Source organism: Carassius carassius, chromosome 11 (assembly GCF_963082965.1).
Source record: "Carassius carassius chromosome 11, fCarCar2.1, whole genome shotgun sequence".
Classification (NCBI taxonomy): Eukaryota; Metazoa; Chordata; class Actinopteri; order Cypriniformes; family Cyprinidae; genus Carassius; species Carassius carassius.
Window position 1 is genome coordinate 34217696 of NC_081765.1, and position 15986 is coordinate 34233681.

General features: G+C 38.0%; 1 protein-coding gene across 1 annotated transcript; it reads left to right on the forward strand.

Moving 5' to 3' along the window:
• The first annotated feature begins 88 nt into the window (after positions 1-88).
• On the forward strand, positions 89-13446 carry LOC132153237 (matrix-remodeling-associated protein 5-like). Its single transcript, XM_059562615.1, has 7 exons — positions 89-339; positions 1049-1274; positions 1896-2025; positions 2206-2596; positions 3562-7452; positions 8711-9611; positions 11316-13446. The coding sequence occupies exons 2-7, from the start codon at positions 1099-1101 to the stop codon at positions 13216-13218; spliced, it is 7392 nt and encodes a 2463-aa protein (XP_059418598.1). The 5' UTR covers positions 89-339; positions 1049-1098; the 3' UTR covers positions 13219-13446.
• The last annotated feature ends 2540 nt before the right edge of the window (positions 13447-15986 follow it).

Below are 15986 nucleotides of genomic sequence, written 5' to 3' on the forward strand. Positions count from 1 at the left end.
GGTTTCTCTCAGTTTAGCTCCTCCTTACTCAAGCTTGGGTTTCACACTCACTTTTTTCCAGCTCTACTCTGAGTTTTTGAGCAGACAGTGAAGCACCTAACGGGAGATTATTCATCATATGTGCCTTTGAAAAGAAACATATTTTTCTCTGCTTTTATAGTCAGATTTGTATTTATTTTTACTTGCTGCTATTTAGTTCTGTTGCATTTATGAAAACGTGGTGATCATTTAAAAAAGAATGCTGTGAAATTCTGGTGTATTCTATGTGAAGCTGATCTAAGGGAGGACTATTATAAGGAAATGAAGGCTCAAAAGACAGTGATTCACAAGAACATCAAGGTGAGTTTAATTTAATTTGGTCTCATTTTCTATTAGAATCCATGGCTCAGTGGTTTAAAGTGAAAACAAAAACATCATAACATTAAATGTGTTATTTTCTTGGTTCTTTCGTTGTACTGCATGTACAATAAAATAATATAATCATAGTTTTAAATATGCATTTATAAATACGTATTGTTTATGTATGTATATTCATAAATACAATTAATTTATTGTAATGAATTTATACTCTTTAATATTATAAAATTATGCATTTCTTCATGCATGCAGACTTTAATCATTGATTTGGACTGTTGTCCTCTTTTATTTGGCTACATGTTGGTTTATTTTAATTTCTAATGTAAGTTTGAAATTAGTTTCAAGATATTCTCAAGGAATGCAAAAGAATTTCCAACATAATTTGTAACTCATCCTGAAGATCTTGAGTCAAACAAGATCCTGCTGAATGCGAAAAACATAATATAGTTCAATGTATCCAACAGGATAATGATTGATTCCCTAGATGTTCCAAATTATGATAGAAAGTGTATTAAAATGTATTTGAGTGTGCTTGCATGGGTTCGATTCCCAGTGAATGCATGAACGGATCAGTTGTAAACCTTAAATGCAATGAAAGTTACTTTGTCTAAAGCCGTCTGCCAAATGCATGCATGTAAATGTTTTTGTGAACACCTGTTGGCTGTGTGTGAGGTGTAATTCTGTGTCTCAGCGCTAGAGGGACGTGTGAAGGCTTCAGCAGTGTGTGATCTCACGGGCATCATGGGCTCTTCGTGCATTGTGCTGATTCTGGTGCTGCTGGTCAGTTTTCGGGTCTCTGGTGGTGTTTGTCCGCGGCAGTGCGCTTGCTCTGTTCCTGCTGAAGTGCACTGCACCTTCCGTGCGCTCGTGACCGTTCCCACAGGCATCTCCAAACAAGTCCAGCGCATCAACTTTGGGTCAGTCACTGCTGATTATCTAATGCACGGCAGAAACTGGAGGTTAATGAAAGCATCATGTATCTGAAATATTAGAGTTTGCAAACCTGTGAATATTCCTTACAGTGAGTCCCTTAGTCAAGTCACATTTATTTAAATTGTGCTTTATACAATACGTATTGCTAATTTAACAGGAAAATAATGGTGTAAAATTGATCACTTATGAAATTAATTATAGAAGATCCACAAGACAATATTTAGTTTAGTATATGTTGCTTAGGCTTGTTTTTCTCAGCAGGATTTGTATAGTTTGATAGTTTTTCCTGTTTTGTGTTCCTCAAACAGAGATGTTATTCATATATCTTTAGCTCTTATTATCTGCTGTCCCTGTGTACTAGAAGTTTCTGTCACTAAACCAAATTCCTTGTATGTGCAAACTTAGCAATAAAGCTCTTACTGACTTCTGTCTTACGCATTTAGTAGACGTTTTATTCAGAGCTAATTACAAAAGAGAGGTGAAAACAAGTGTCAAAGAGCCAACAATATTTGTAATACACAATGGTGATTTTTAATTTTTTACACTTTTTCACTTCAGCATGATTTTGAAAACAGTATTGTAATGACTATTTTCCGCTCTAACAGGTTTAACACTATAAATCACATCACAGACGTCTCCTTTGCTGGCCTTCGAAAACTAGAGCTGCTCATGATGCACGGCAACAGCGTGCAGAAAATACCAGATGCTGCTTTTCAGGATCTTGTTTCTTTACAGGTAAAATCACAGTCATCTGGTGAAGCACGCTAGTCTTAGATCTAATTAATGAGCTCTGGCCTAAAGGAAAAGAGACTTGGGTAAATATAAGAAGAATGCAGCTGCAGGATACACTGCATAAATTTTAAACAGACTCTGTTGGCTTGTTTTTGTCATAATGACTCACTGTGTGTCCTGCAGGTTTTCAAAATGAGCTACAACAAACTGAGAGTCATTAACGGTCACACCTTCTCTGGTTTGACGGCCCTTATTAGACTCCATCTGGACCACAACCGCATCGAGTACATCCACCCGGATGCGTTCAGTGGGCTGACCTCACTGCGTCTGCTTCATCTCGAGGCCAACAATCTGCAAAAGCTCCATCCTGCTACTTTCAGCACATTCTCGCTGCTGCGGCGTTTCCCCGTCTCCACCCTGAAGCATCTGTACCTCTCTGAAAACCTCCTCAGCTCGCTGCCCAGAAACATGCTGGAGAGCATGCCGCAGCTGGAGAACCTCTTCTTATATGGAAACCCGTGGAGCTGCGACTGCAGGATGAGCTGGTTACAGGACTGGAGCGCACAGCATCCAGGTGCTTCAAAATGATCGTCACACTATTATCCAATACAGCTCTATCAGTGTAAACTAGATCTGAATTTCCTGAAGGAAATCTCAGTGTTTGTGGAGCAGTAGTTGAATAGCGTTAAAGTTTGAGGGCAGTTCAGTTTGTGGTCTTTGGTTCTGTGCGAATAAAATGCTGCCGATCACATTTTTGATCACAATTTTAATAAAGAAGAAAATCTTCTGAACTTCTAATATCGTAAAAAGCCATCTTTTTTATGTCTGCTTGGGATCAGTTAGATCTTTTAGATTTTTTTAAGAAGTTTGATTAAAAATACAGTAAAAACAATAATATTGGAAAATATCGTTATTGTTGTTGCATTTAAAAATTACAGTATTCTATATTGTTATTTTTAATTTTACTAGACTTTTACTATATTTTTTGTTACAAAATACATTTTATTTTGAATAAATGCTGTTCTTTTCAACTTTGAATTAAACAAAAAAATCCAGAAAAAAGTAATACGGTTACCATAAAAATATTAAGCAGCTGTTTCCAACATTGATAATTTATCAGCATATTAAAATGATTTCTGAAGATCATGTGATGCTGAAAATTCTAATTTGATCACAGAAATAAATTATATATTAAAAGAGAAACCCCATATATTAAATTGTAATAATATTTCACAATATTACTGTTTTTACTGTATTTTGATAAAACAAATGCAGCCTTGATGTGCAGAATAGACGCATTTAAAAAACATTACTGATCCCAAACTTCGAATAGTAGTATATACTGTAAGTACATTTACTATTTATATATATATATATATATATATATATATATATATATATATATATATATATAGTAATGTATATATAGGATGGTCTGTGTCATTATTTTTTTTTTATTTAAAAATTTTAAAAGATCAAAACTAGAGATGTTTGAATATTTAGAAAACTCCTAAAGTCTGGATTTGTTTCATTTCCTAGGTGTGATGAAATGCAAAAAGGACAGATCATTTTCCAGCAGTCAGCTCTGTCCACTGTGTGCATCTCCTAAACACCTTAAGGGGCAAGATATCTCAGATCTCAAAGAGTTCATCTGCTCTGGACCAGCTATCAGCTCTAAAGGAAAGAACGTCTTACATGAGGACAACATGAGTGAACTTCTGCCCATCGACAGGATCAAACCACCTTTTGGAAACCTCTCCCTCGGTTTATCTGATGAGCATGGGACTAAAGTGGACTTGATCTGTCAAATACTTGAACCAAGAGATTCTACTCAAATCAGTTGGAATTATACAAAATCTCTGGAGATCGCTGCTAATGTGACATTCTTCTTTGACCTTGAATGTCCTATGGACAGAGATGACTATGAAAGCTTGTGGAGGCTTCTTGCGTACTACAGTGAAGTGCCTGTGCATCTGCGAAGGGAAATCATGCTAAGCAGAGAGCCGGAGCTGAGCTACAGATACAGACAGGACATTGAAAAAGATGCTTACTTTTATACTGGTGTCCGAGCCAGTGTTTTAGCCCATCCATCATGGCTCATGCAGTCTTTAATGAACATCAAGTTAAACAGGCCATATTCCTCCTCTAAGAGTGTGAGACTCATTCTTAACACTCATTTGACTGCCACCACAGACAAGGAGCCCGTTAGATCTTGGGTCATGATTGAGCATGACAATAAAACCCAGACGAGCTTCAGTTCTGTTGTGGGTGATACGGTTGAAATGGACTGCCATGTGCAAAGCTCAGAAAAAGCAGGCATTCGTTGGATGACGCCTGATGGGTCGCAGATTAAAGCTGCGTTTAGCTCGACCGACAAAAGAGTGACAGTATCTAGCAGTGGCAAACTTCACATGAAATCTGTCGAGCACAGAGACTCTGGAGTTTATTATTGCATTGCTGAGGTTGCAGGAGATATCGATATTCTGCCTCTCCGTTTATCCGTTATAGAGTCTTCAACCCCTCTTCCAGGTGAAGAAGTTGGAATTGCTTTAACAAAGTTTGTAGGTGAGTCTGCATCTTTGCCATGTCTGACTACAGCAACTCCAGATGCTGTGGTGAACTGGATACTTCCAGATGGCAGTGTACTGAATGCCAAAGCCAATAAATCCTGGGCTTTAGTCTTTTACAACTCGACTTTGTTCATTCCGTATAGTCAGCTTAACAATAATGGATATCACAAATGTGTCGCCATGAACCAGCATGGTGTGGATGTATTGGCTACTAAATTAACTGTTATGAGGCGGAAAGGAATCCAGCCTCTCCGACAGTATCCCATTAGACCGCAGTCTGCCATGGGAGTGTCCTCTAAGGTAAAAGCCTTTTTGGAGGATGCCGATGAAGCTTCTGGAGATGAAACTCATGAAAGAAAAGTACTAAACAGAAGCTTTATTAATCGAAGGAGGGATCCAAATGCAATAATGCAAGGACGTTCTTTTGGCAACATCCGCCATAGGCGACCCTTTAGAAAGGGCATGAACGGACAATCAAACAGATCTGGCTTAACAAACCAAAGAACTGTTAATACAAGGAACAAAATAGACCCTCAGAAATGGGCTGTTCTTTTGGCCAAAATCCGTGAGAAAACCTCTCCAAAGAACTCATCAGTTAACATTGTTGAGCATGGCACAGCAGAGAAAAGTATACAGATGATGAATGTAGCTCATCCAGGTTCAATTGACAACACTGAGAGTTCCTCTGGTGACTCTGATCCACAGGAAGAATCAAACACTTTCAGCACTCCACACCAAACAGATGTTTACCACACGCATGCAATTACACCTCATATTGAGGGGCAAAATAACAACATGTATCTAATGGCTCCTCCAGAATTACAAACTAGCTCAAAAGAGGTGCCTTACATCTCAAATCCCACATCTGGACCCCATTATGTTATGAGAGAGGTGAATGTTATAGAAAGAGGGCATGTGAGCACCATAAGTGCTGAAAATAACCAAGTATATTCCCGGTCTGTCATCAAACCGGAGTCTGAGAAAGAAAATGAGCTTAATTTCTCCGGAAAGACTGGCGTCCAGTTGCAGATTGGGGGTTTTGGTTCTGGACTTCATGACAGCACTTCGTTTGCAACCACATCAACTGAACGCATTAGCCTGCATGCTCCAACAAGTTCAGTACGGTCCAGAGCAAAAGATCACTGGAGCTACAGGCGAAGATTTGAAAGTAGACGACGGAAAAAATTAAGACGGCCATTCTCAAGACTTCCTATAAGAAGGCCATGGTCAGCATCTACAGTTGTAGGTGTTCATGGTCAAAGTGTAACTTTGAAAGCTGATCCCACAAGCCCAGCTGAAGCTGCAAAGATCCATCCAACTACTGCTCATGTTTACTCCAGAACCACATCTAGAGGCAGAGTGATCCATTTAACTTCTACAACCAATGCTCTCATTTATTCCTCAAATCCAGCTGAAAGCATTTCAGTCCAATCAACTCTCCCAGCAACTGTTCACATTTACTCCACAACCTTAGCTGGAAGCACATTGGAATATCCAACTACTACTCCCATTTATCCTTCTGTCCCGAGGGAATTACCAAATGCCGTCAATGAGGAAGAAACCATCTCCCACCCTGATGGCTCAGAAATCCCCAAAGTGAAGGCAAACAATTTCCTCCAAGTTCAAGAGATGACAAACCTTAGAAGCACCTCCGACTCTCACCCCACAAGCGCCACATCAGAGCTTGAAAATGAAGACGTCCCTTATTTTGAGCAGGAAGAGGACGGAGGCATTGCACCTGCAGAGGAGATGGATGAGTACTTGGTTCCCACGAGTGTAGATCCAACATCTCGACCTGGCATTGAATCAGTCCCACTGACAACTGCTCGGCAGGAGTTCACAGGCACACTTTCTACAGTGTTACCAAAGGCCAACAAAGAGACTTATCCAACAGAGATCAGCTTTACTTTGGACACAGAATCTGTAGTTACCTCCATGCCACAACTCCAATACTATCCACGTTCACAACCAAATGAAAGCTTTAAAGAAGAAGGATCCATTCACAACCAATTTTCTTTTCCCTCAATACCAGAGACTCTTACAGAATCCTTAATAACTGTAGGGACACAAATCAAGTCTTCACCCACAATTTCACCACCTCAAACCAATGAGATTTACTTCCTACAACCAAACTCTGTTTCTAAGCAAGACCGAAGGGAAAGGATAGTCCAGGGACATGATGAACCTTTGATTGTTCCTTCAAAATTACCGAATACTTTGCCTACAATTACATTTCCAGTAACTACAGCCATAATTCCCATTACGAGCCAAATCATTGGAACAACAGCACCATCTACTACACTGACGACAGCTGCTACTACTATTACTACATCTGCTCTAAATTTAACACCCAGTTTACCCTTACCAGACAATAGAATCCCGTTTTACCCAAGGAATCCTGGAACAAACTACATTGATACCAGGCACAGGGGAAGCTTTCCCAGCATTAACCACAGGTATCCGCACTATCACAGTAAAAAGCCCTCTGTGAACATTAGACCTAATATTATCACAAGCCCTTACATCACCACTTCAGCTGTGGAATTAAATCTCAACAACGTCAGATCAACTACATCACCAAAGATTTTGACTGCTCAATCTGCAACCTCGAGTCGCACAACTGTGTCAAGCACTACGCAGCCAAACAACCAAATTCAGATCAATGAACCAATCAACAGACAACCGAATGCAGTTCAGCTTTCTCAAGGACCACAAGCTCTTCCTGCCCCCCAAATGAGACCCAGGATCACTGCTACCAAACTCCTCACAGTCACTGTGAATGCTGGTACAGATGTGCAGATAGCATGTGATTCTGTGGGGGATCCGAAACCCCTCCTGACCTGGACCAAAGTCTCCACAGGTAACTCATATATGACATGACAAGAATTTACAGTTACAGCATATTCAGGAATTGGATTATAATTTCAATAAATAAACCAAATGTGATCTTGATATATTTTACAATAGAAGATAAGTGTGTTTTTTCTCTTCTCTCTCTCTCTCTCTCTCTCTCTCTATATATATATATATATATATATACAAATATATCATTTGACACAATTGTTTTTATATATTCTCTCTCTCTGTACTACTTGGCATACACCATATATACATATCTAAAAATATAATATAAAAATGTAAAGATATTGAAGTGAAAGTTTCACAAACTCATTGTTGATTATTCCTGCACATATCATAATTCCCCACCACCTTGCTGCCTTGGAAATCAGGCAGTAGCTTTCTGTCCGTGAACTATCCAGCCTCAAGCCCATCTATCAGGACCATCTAAAGTCACCTTCATCTCATCTGTCCATAATACTTTGGCAAAATACATCTCCATTTACCTATTTGCCCATTCTAGACACTTTTCTTTATGCTCGTTTCTCAGAGGAGGCCGGGTTTGTGCCTTTTTCACTTCAGAAACTTCACGAAACAACACTAAAATCTAATACTCTGACGTATATTTGGCAAGCCACAGCTTGTGAATATATCTGAACTGATTTGTAGAGGGTTTTTCGTTACCTCTCTATTCCTCGTAGATCCCTCTGATTCAGCTTTATTTTTTTTTCTGTCCTATCTCCTCTTCCACCCTTCTTGAGAATTGTTTACAAAACGCCTCACAGCTCTCCAGTTTCTCTTAAAAAAGTTTGGCAAATTCTCTTATGTTTGATCCCTCAACTAGCAGTTTTACTATTTCATTCTATTCATCGGGCATTAAGTCTTTTTTTATGCCCCATCACAGTACCCACTTTAAAAGTATCTAATAATTATGCACAGTAAATATAAGCAACAATTCTATTAGAACTGCCTCTACACTGAATGTGTTTACAGCCATAGCTTTCTATAGCTTTTAGCTGTAGGTAATTGTGCAGTGTTATCCTTGTTCTTTGCTGTAATTAATGTTGTTCTGAGTGTTAATGTTGTTGATATTTGATTGATTGTACAGCACATTGTATGTATATATATTTGTATAAATCAACTTGACACGTTTCTTGTTTTCAATCTCTTGAAAAATTGAAAAAAAAATTATCTTTGTATATAAATGTCTGATTCACTACAATATGCTTTTCATTGGTTTAAATTAATCAATCTCTTTCCCTATGCTTTATTTTCCATAGGAGCCGTCATGTCAGCAAATACCAGAGCGCAGCGATTTGAGGTCCAGTCCAATGGCACATTTGTCATCCACAACATCCAGCCTCAGGACCGTGGGCAGTATCTGTGCAGTGCTCTCAATCCACACGGCATCGATAAAATGATGGTGACCCTTGTGGTTTTGGCCCATGCCCCCAAGATGATGCTTTCACGTCATAAAGATATGACGGTGTATCTCGGAAACAGTGCACTCTTGGAATGCCAAGCACAAGGCCTCCCCATACCAAACATCAGCTGGGTGCTTCCAGATCGATCTGTGGTGCGAGCTATTAGTAACAGCCAACAGAAGATTGTGCTCTTCACCAATGGAACGCTTCAAGTCAAAAACACCAATTACCTGGACAAAGGCATCTACAAATGCATAGCGAGCAATGCCGCTGGAGCCGACATGCTTACCGTGAGGCTTCAAATTGCAGCTTTGCCTCCCACCATCCAAGAGCAGCTCCGGGAGAACCACACCATCTATGATGGCCAATCAGCATTCATGCACTGTACAGCTAAAGGCGCTCCTGGTCCGACCATCCGCTGGGTCACGTTCACCGGCGGGCAGCTTCGCCCCTCACAGTTCGTCAATGGCAATTTGTTTGTTCTCCCCAACGGGACACTGTTTATTCGTAACCCTACAGACAAGGATTCTGGGAATTATGAATGTGTGGCTGTGAATTCGGTGGGAGTTGCTAAAAGGACTGTGAATCTACAGGTGAAAACACACTCCACTACTGCCAGAATCATATCCACTTCCGCACACAGTACTGATGTCAGCTACGGAGGTCATTTGAGTCTCAACTGTTCGGCCACTGGGAGCCCCAGTCCCAGGATCATCTGGAGGACGCCATCTAAAAAACTGGTTGATGCATATTACAGGTAATGGTTAATTGAAGGAATCAAATTTTTGTTTATTGGCATGTCAGCAATGCCTATTGAGTGTTTAGAAACTTTGAGTGCAGACTGTGCTGTGAATCTGTCACAATCTAATGCAGAGTTTGATGAAAACCGAATGATTAAAAATTAGGGAAAAACAGCACACTTATGAATTTTACTGTCTCTGGCCTCCTAAAATTATCTCCATATACACTAAGGCATGATTAACCAACTAGCAAATCAAAATGAAGCGTAATTAATTACAGAGGGCAGGCAAATCAGAATAAATTAAATGGATACAGTCGGAAGACAAAAATGACATTAATCAAATGCAAGGCCTGAAACATAGTTCTGAATCAACATTTTTTTTTTTTGCATCTTAAGAAATAGTTGATTGTAGAAAACATTGACACCAGTGGTCTGTATGATCTGCATGATCTTTGGCAGGCTACGCTTAGAGAAAACGTCATATGGTGCTACTAAAATATAAATTAATTTATATATGTGCAACCTTAGAGATGTACAGTTGCAATGTCATGTAATTAATCATTTTTGTTTTGTTTCACTGGAAACTATATACTGGAAAAAAAAATGTTTAGAGTTCTTAGTCATCTATCATGATATGAACCAGTTGCAAATTTAGTTTTATAATTTGTAAGAAAGAATGTATTTTTACCCTTTCCCCAGACATTTTAAGAAAAAGTTGTCAGCCATGGTCAGCATTTTTGATCATTTTCACAATAATTTCCTGGCTCCCAGAGTATTGTTGTATGAATACCTGAACATGCAATATATCAAAGAAAACAACAGAGCCTCTGCTTTAAAAAAGAAAAATCTAGCTTCATACATTCTTTTTTTATTCTTATATATATATATATACTCCTATTTTAACTTTTAATAGCCCAAGTATGGTTTTTGCCATGGCAATCGAAAAAAAATATGAGAAATTGAAATTATTTCAGAATAATTAATTTGTGCTTTTTCAATAATTGCTGATTTTCCCATTGGAATTAAGATTTTTTTTTCTTTTTTTCTTTTTTTTCTTTTTTTTCTTTTTTTTCTATTGTACATTGATCTCAAAAAATCTATGAAAATTTTATTCCTCACTAGGGCTGCAACAAACAATTATTTTAATAATCAATTAATCTGATGATTATTAAAATTATTTCACTGATTATTTAGTAGACTTTGAATATTCATGCAATTATGCTTTATTTTTGGAGCAACTATTTTATTCACACAAAATCTATCTTAAAATACCTTATAGGGTTTTGAAAATCAAAACAGTCCTGAGCTAGATAAAGCTTTGTTTCCTGCAAACCAAACTATAACTGGTTTTGTAAAAAAAAAAAATACCATTAGCTAGCTCCACACTAGAAAGCTGTTTTATAAAAGAAAATCAAGTTTTAATTTTAACTGAAATCAACAGTGAGTCTGTAAAGCTGATTGATTTAAGGCTATCCATTGCATAAATGAGTTGTCCCAGACCTGTCCTGGAGGATCCCCTTCAATTTTTGTATGTCTCCTTTATGTAACACACCCAATTCCACTCATCAGCTCATTAGTAGAGACTGCAAGAACTAAATTTTGTGTGCCTGATTAGGGAGACATACAAAATGTGCTCACATGAGTCCTTGAATAAATTATGCATTTACTATTATCACTGTTATAAGGATGTAACCTCTCTCTCTTTATCGCTCGTTTCAGCTTTGATCGCAGAATGAAAGTGTTCAGCAATGGCACTCTCACCATCACGTCAGTGAATGAAAAGGATGAGGGTGACTATCTCTGTGTGGCCAGAAACAAAATGGGCGATGACTACGTTCTGCTTAAAGTCAACGTGATGATGAAAGCGGCTAAAATCGACCAGAAGTCATTGAGCGATCACAAGGTGTCCTACGGAGGAGAGCTGAAAATGGACTGCATCGCTTCAGGTCTTCCCAACCCAAAAATCACGTGGAGTCTTCCGGATGGTACCATGGTAAATGGCGTCCCACAATCTGAACACAACTGGGTCCGCACCAAGAGATATGTAATGTTTGACAATGGTACACTGTATTTAAATGAAATCAGAATGAAGGAGGAAGGCGACTACACATGCTACGCTGAGAATTCGATTGGGAAAGATGAAATGAAGGTTCATATCAAGGTGGTGGTGGATGCACCGATCATCCGAAACAATGTTTACAGTGTCGTTAAAGTTCCTTTTGGTGAAACAGCTGTCCTCAATTGCAGTGCCAAAGGAGAACCAACTCCTACCATCACATGGATGTCTCCAGCTCATCGCACCATAGTGCCATTATCCAACAAGTACCAGATCGGCAATGATGGCACTTTGCACATTCAAAAAATCCAGAGGTTTGATTTCGGAAATTATACTTGCTCAGCTAGGAACGTTGCGGGAATTGACAAGAAAGTTATCTACGTAGAAGCCCTTGTGTCAATGCCAGTCATCAGTGGATTCGAGAATCAAGGGGTCATCCGTGAAACTGTCGTGAAGGATCAGCGTGTGCTTTTAGACTGCAATGCAAATGGTAACCCGGTTCCAAGGATCATGTGGGTGTTTCCCAACAATATCGTGCTTCCTGCGCCATACTACGGCTCAAGGATTACGGTCCATCGCAATGGCACACTGGACATTCACGCAGTGCGGATAAGTGATTCCGTCACACTTCTTTGCATTGCACGCAGTGAAGGAGGAGAAGCCAAACTCCAGGTTCAACTTGAGGTGATCGAAGGTGTTGAAAAGCCACGGTTGAGAAGTTCTCCTACCGAGTCCATCCAACTCACCAATGAGATATTAAGTCTAAACTGTTCCATAGAAGGAAAACCAATGCCGGAGATCACTTGGATTCTCCCCAATGGCACGTCTCTGCTTAGGGGAACCAGTGTTTTCCGTTTCCATCATCGACTTGATGGGACTTTGGTCATTAAAGACCCATCGATCTTAGAGGTTGGACTGTATCAATGCATTGGACGCAACAGCGCCGGATACGTTGAGCGTACCGTGACGTTGGAGTCCAACAGAAAACCAGAAATCACCAACAAGTACAGCTCACTCGTCAGCATAATAAATGGCGAGAATCTGCAACTCAATTGCTTGTCCGGTGGTCACCCGCTGCCCAAACTTACCTGGACTCTACCAAACGGAGTCGTCTTAACTCGGCCACAAACAACCGGACGATATTCGGTCCTAAACAATGGCACTCTTACTATCCAGAGGACATCTGTGTATGATAGAGGGATGTACCTCTGCCAAACCACTAACGAACATGGATCATCCAGCCTTTCGGTTTCGGTTATAGTAATTGCGTATCCGCCGCGTATAACCAAAGGACCCTCGCCAGTGACTTATGCTAGTCCAGGTGTGGCCGTTCAGTTAAACTGCATTCCTCTTGCTACACCTAAAGCTGAGGTGGTTTGGGAAATGCCTGATGGTCTTCAGCTGAAGGTCGGCATCCAGCCTCGTCTTTATGGAAACAAGTATCTCCATCCTCAAGGTCCACTGGTCATTCAGAGCCCTTCCAGCAGAGACAATGGCATCTATAAGTGTACCGCCAAAAATGTGGTTGGTAGCGACAGCAGATCAACTTACGTGTATGTGTTTTGATGCAAACTCACTTTACAGACAAGCCCGAAGAACTGCGTTAGACTGTCCATACAAAAATATGAACACTTTCTACTGACTCATGTAAATATGAAAGCGTGATATTTGAATCCACTTCAAATGAAGAGACTCTATAGACAGGTTAACGGATATCTATTAACGCTCTTGGGAAGTAAACTGATAACAAGGCCCACATGGAATTTGCACCAATAAAACCATCTGCAAAATTCACTATACTCTACACTTGCTTGTTTGTTCGTTTAATATTTTGGCTATTTTGATTTTAAGTCGTCGAGAAACATCATCTCCATCTAACACATTTTACCATGATTAAATTATATGGGGATGCTTTATAATAAGGTTGAGTTTACTAACTACATTAGTGAGCATCAGCTAAGATTAATATATAATTTAGAATTGTTGGTAACACTTTACAATAAGGTGTCATTTGTTAACATTAATGTGTTAATTAAAATTAACTTACAATGAACAACGCATTTGGCACAGTATTTATTAACCGTTGTTAATTTTAGTTATACAGTTAATCATTGCTAGTTCATAATGCATTAACAAATGTTAACAAATACAACTTTTGATTTTAAGAAATGTATTAGTAAATGCTGAAATGGATATTAACTAAGGTCAATAAATGTTATAGAATTGTTTATGCTTATTTCATTTTAAATAATACAGTTAATTAATTAACCTTATCGTAAAGTGTTACCATTTTTTTTTTTTTATTGTTGAAGTTCATTTCATAACTCACTAATACATTATTAAAATCAAAAGTTGTATCTGTTAATATTATTTAATGGACCTGAACTAACATGAACTTACATTGCGCAGTTGTTTTAACTAACGTAAACAAAGATGAATAAATACTCTAACAAATGCATTGCTTGTTGTTAGTTAATTAACTAATGAGACTTTTTTGATCATGCAGATGTTTGTCTCCACATTACTTTTACATGCATTCCTTTAGCAGATGCTTTTATCTAAAATTGCTGACTGAAATGTTAGGAAAAATGTAAATGCAATAAAGAACGACTAACAGCTATGCATGAGTAACACAAAAATATAGTGAAGATGTTTTGTTTTATTAAATCAGGGATTCCTTCTATTATAAATCTTTTTTTTTCTTTGCCACATTAAAAATGATTTTGCACTTCTGAGGTTGAGAAACTATGGTGAAATAAAATCGGTGTGACTCATATTCATATCAAGCCTGTTTCAAGAGATGATTTAATACATTAATATGGTTCACACAGAAAAATGAATCTGTTTTGGATCTATTTATGGCTTCTCTGTATATCTTTCATTTATTTTAATAAATTATTTGTCTAAACTAAAAAAACATTTTATTATTCATAGACAGCTTCATTTTGAATAAATTGTTTTTATACTTCTTTAGTAACTTGTAAACGTGCTTTATTTTTTTACAAAAATGTATTTGTTCTGTAAAGCAAATTTTAGCATGCTTTTAGCTAAAGAACTAAGTTTATATGATTGTAGTTTGGACTCTCATTCTGACGGCACCCATTCACTGCAGAGCATCCATTGATGAGACACTGATGCAGTGCTACATTTCTCCAAACCTGATGAAGAAACAAACTCATCTACATCTCAGCTGAACTGAGGGTGAGCACATTAATGCAAATATTAATTTTGGGGTGAACTAGTCCTTTAATATTAATGTGCAGCTAGAAAAGGATATAAAAAAAGCAAACATGTCTGAAGTTAATTCATGTCTGGACTAAAGATTTGAGGTAAGATTCATTGCGCGACTGATGCAAAGGCAAATAACTGGTTAGAAACTGTCAGCAAAATCAGATTAGTCAGATATGCATGACTAAAGAAAAGAGAATATGATGCAATTTCTTCAAGTAACACAGAAATACTGAGCTTTGTTTTTGTGCAGTTGCATTATTTGGTCTCTTTATCAAGTCAAGACACATTTATTTATATAGCGCTTTAAACAAAATACATTGCATCAAAGCAACTGAACAACATTCATTAGGAAAACAGTGTCAATAAAGAAAAAATGAGAGTTAAAGGCAGTTCATCATTGAACTCAGTGATGTCATCTCTGTTCAGTTTAAGTCTCTTTATACTGTTATTTGCTTTGGCTCTTGTTTCGCAGCTCCAGCCTAACTGGTGGGGTGTGACATAAGAAAAGGTGGCTTTGTCAGTGGCTTTGTCTCTGTTTTTTAGGGCTATCTGACAGAGGAGAGCAAGATTTCAACAAAAAGGCCTATATGTGTGTGGTTCCTGACCCAAATTGAGATGTTTTGAGTGGGACACCGCCTTTAGAGGGAATTTGCAGATTTTGGCTCATTTCTTCTTATGCCTGAAGTGTCAGATCTTAACATTAACACTTTAAAAAAAAAAAATCTATATAAAAAATAATAAAATGTAAATACCTGACAGCTGTGGTTTGCAGAATTTCACCTTAAAAATATGGTGACCGTGTTTCAGGTATTGCGAGATTGCATATTTTTGCCTGTGTATTTCTATACTTCAAAATTTATAAGTGATGATGATATACAAAAGCTGCTTTTTACCTGAAAATGTACCAGTAATCACCATGTTAATACAAACTAATGCACTTATATTATCTAGACTTTTAAAATGTATTTGAATTACCATTCGAATTTCCATGCATTTTGGAAAATATTAAATTAAATTTGAATAAATGCAAATATTATTATTTAAATAAAACAAATAAATGCATAAGAATATGCATAGTTAATATGCATAGCTATATATTTTCT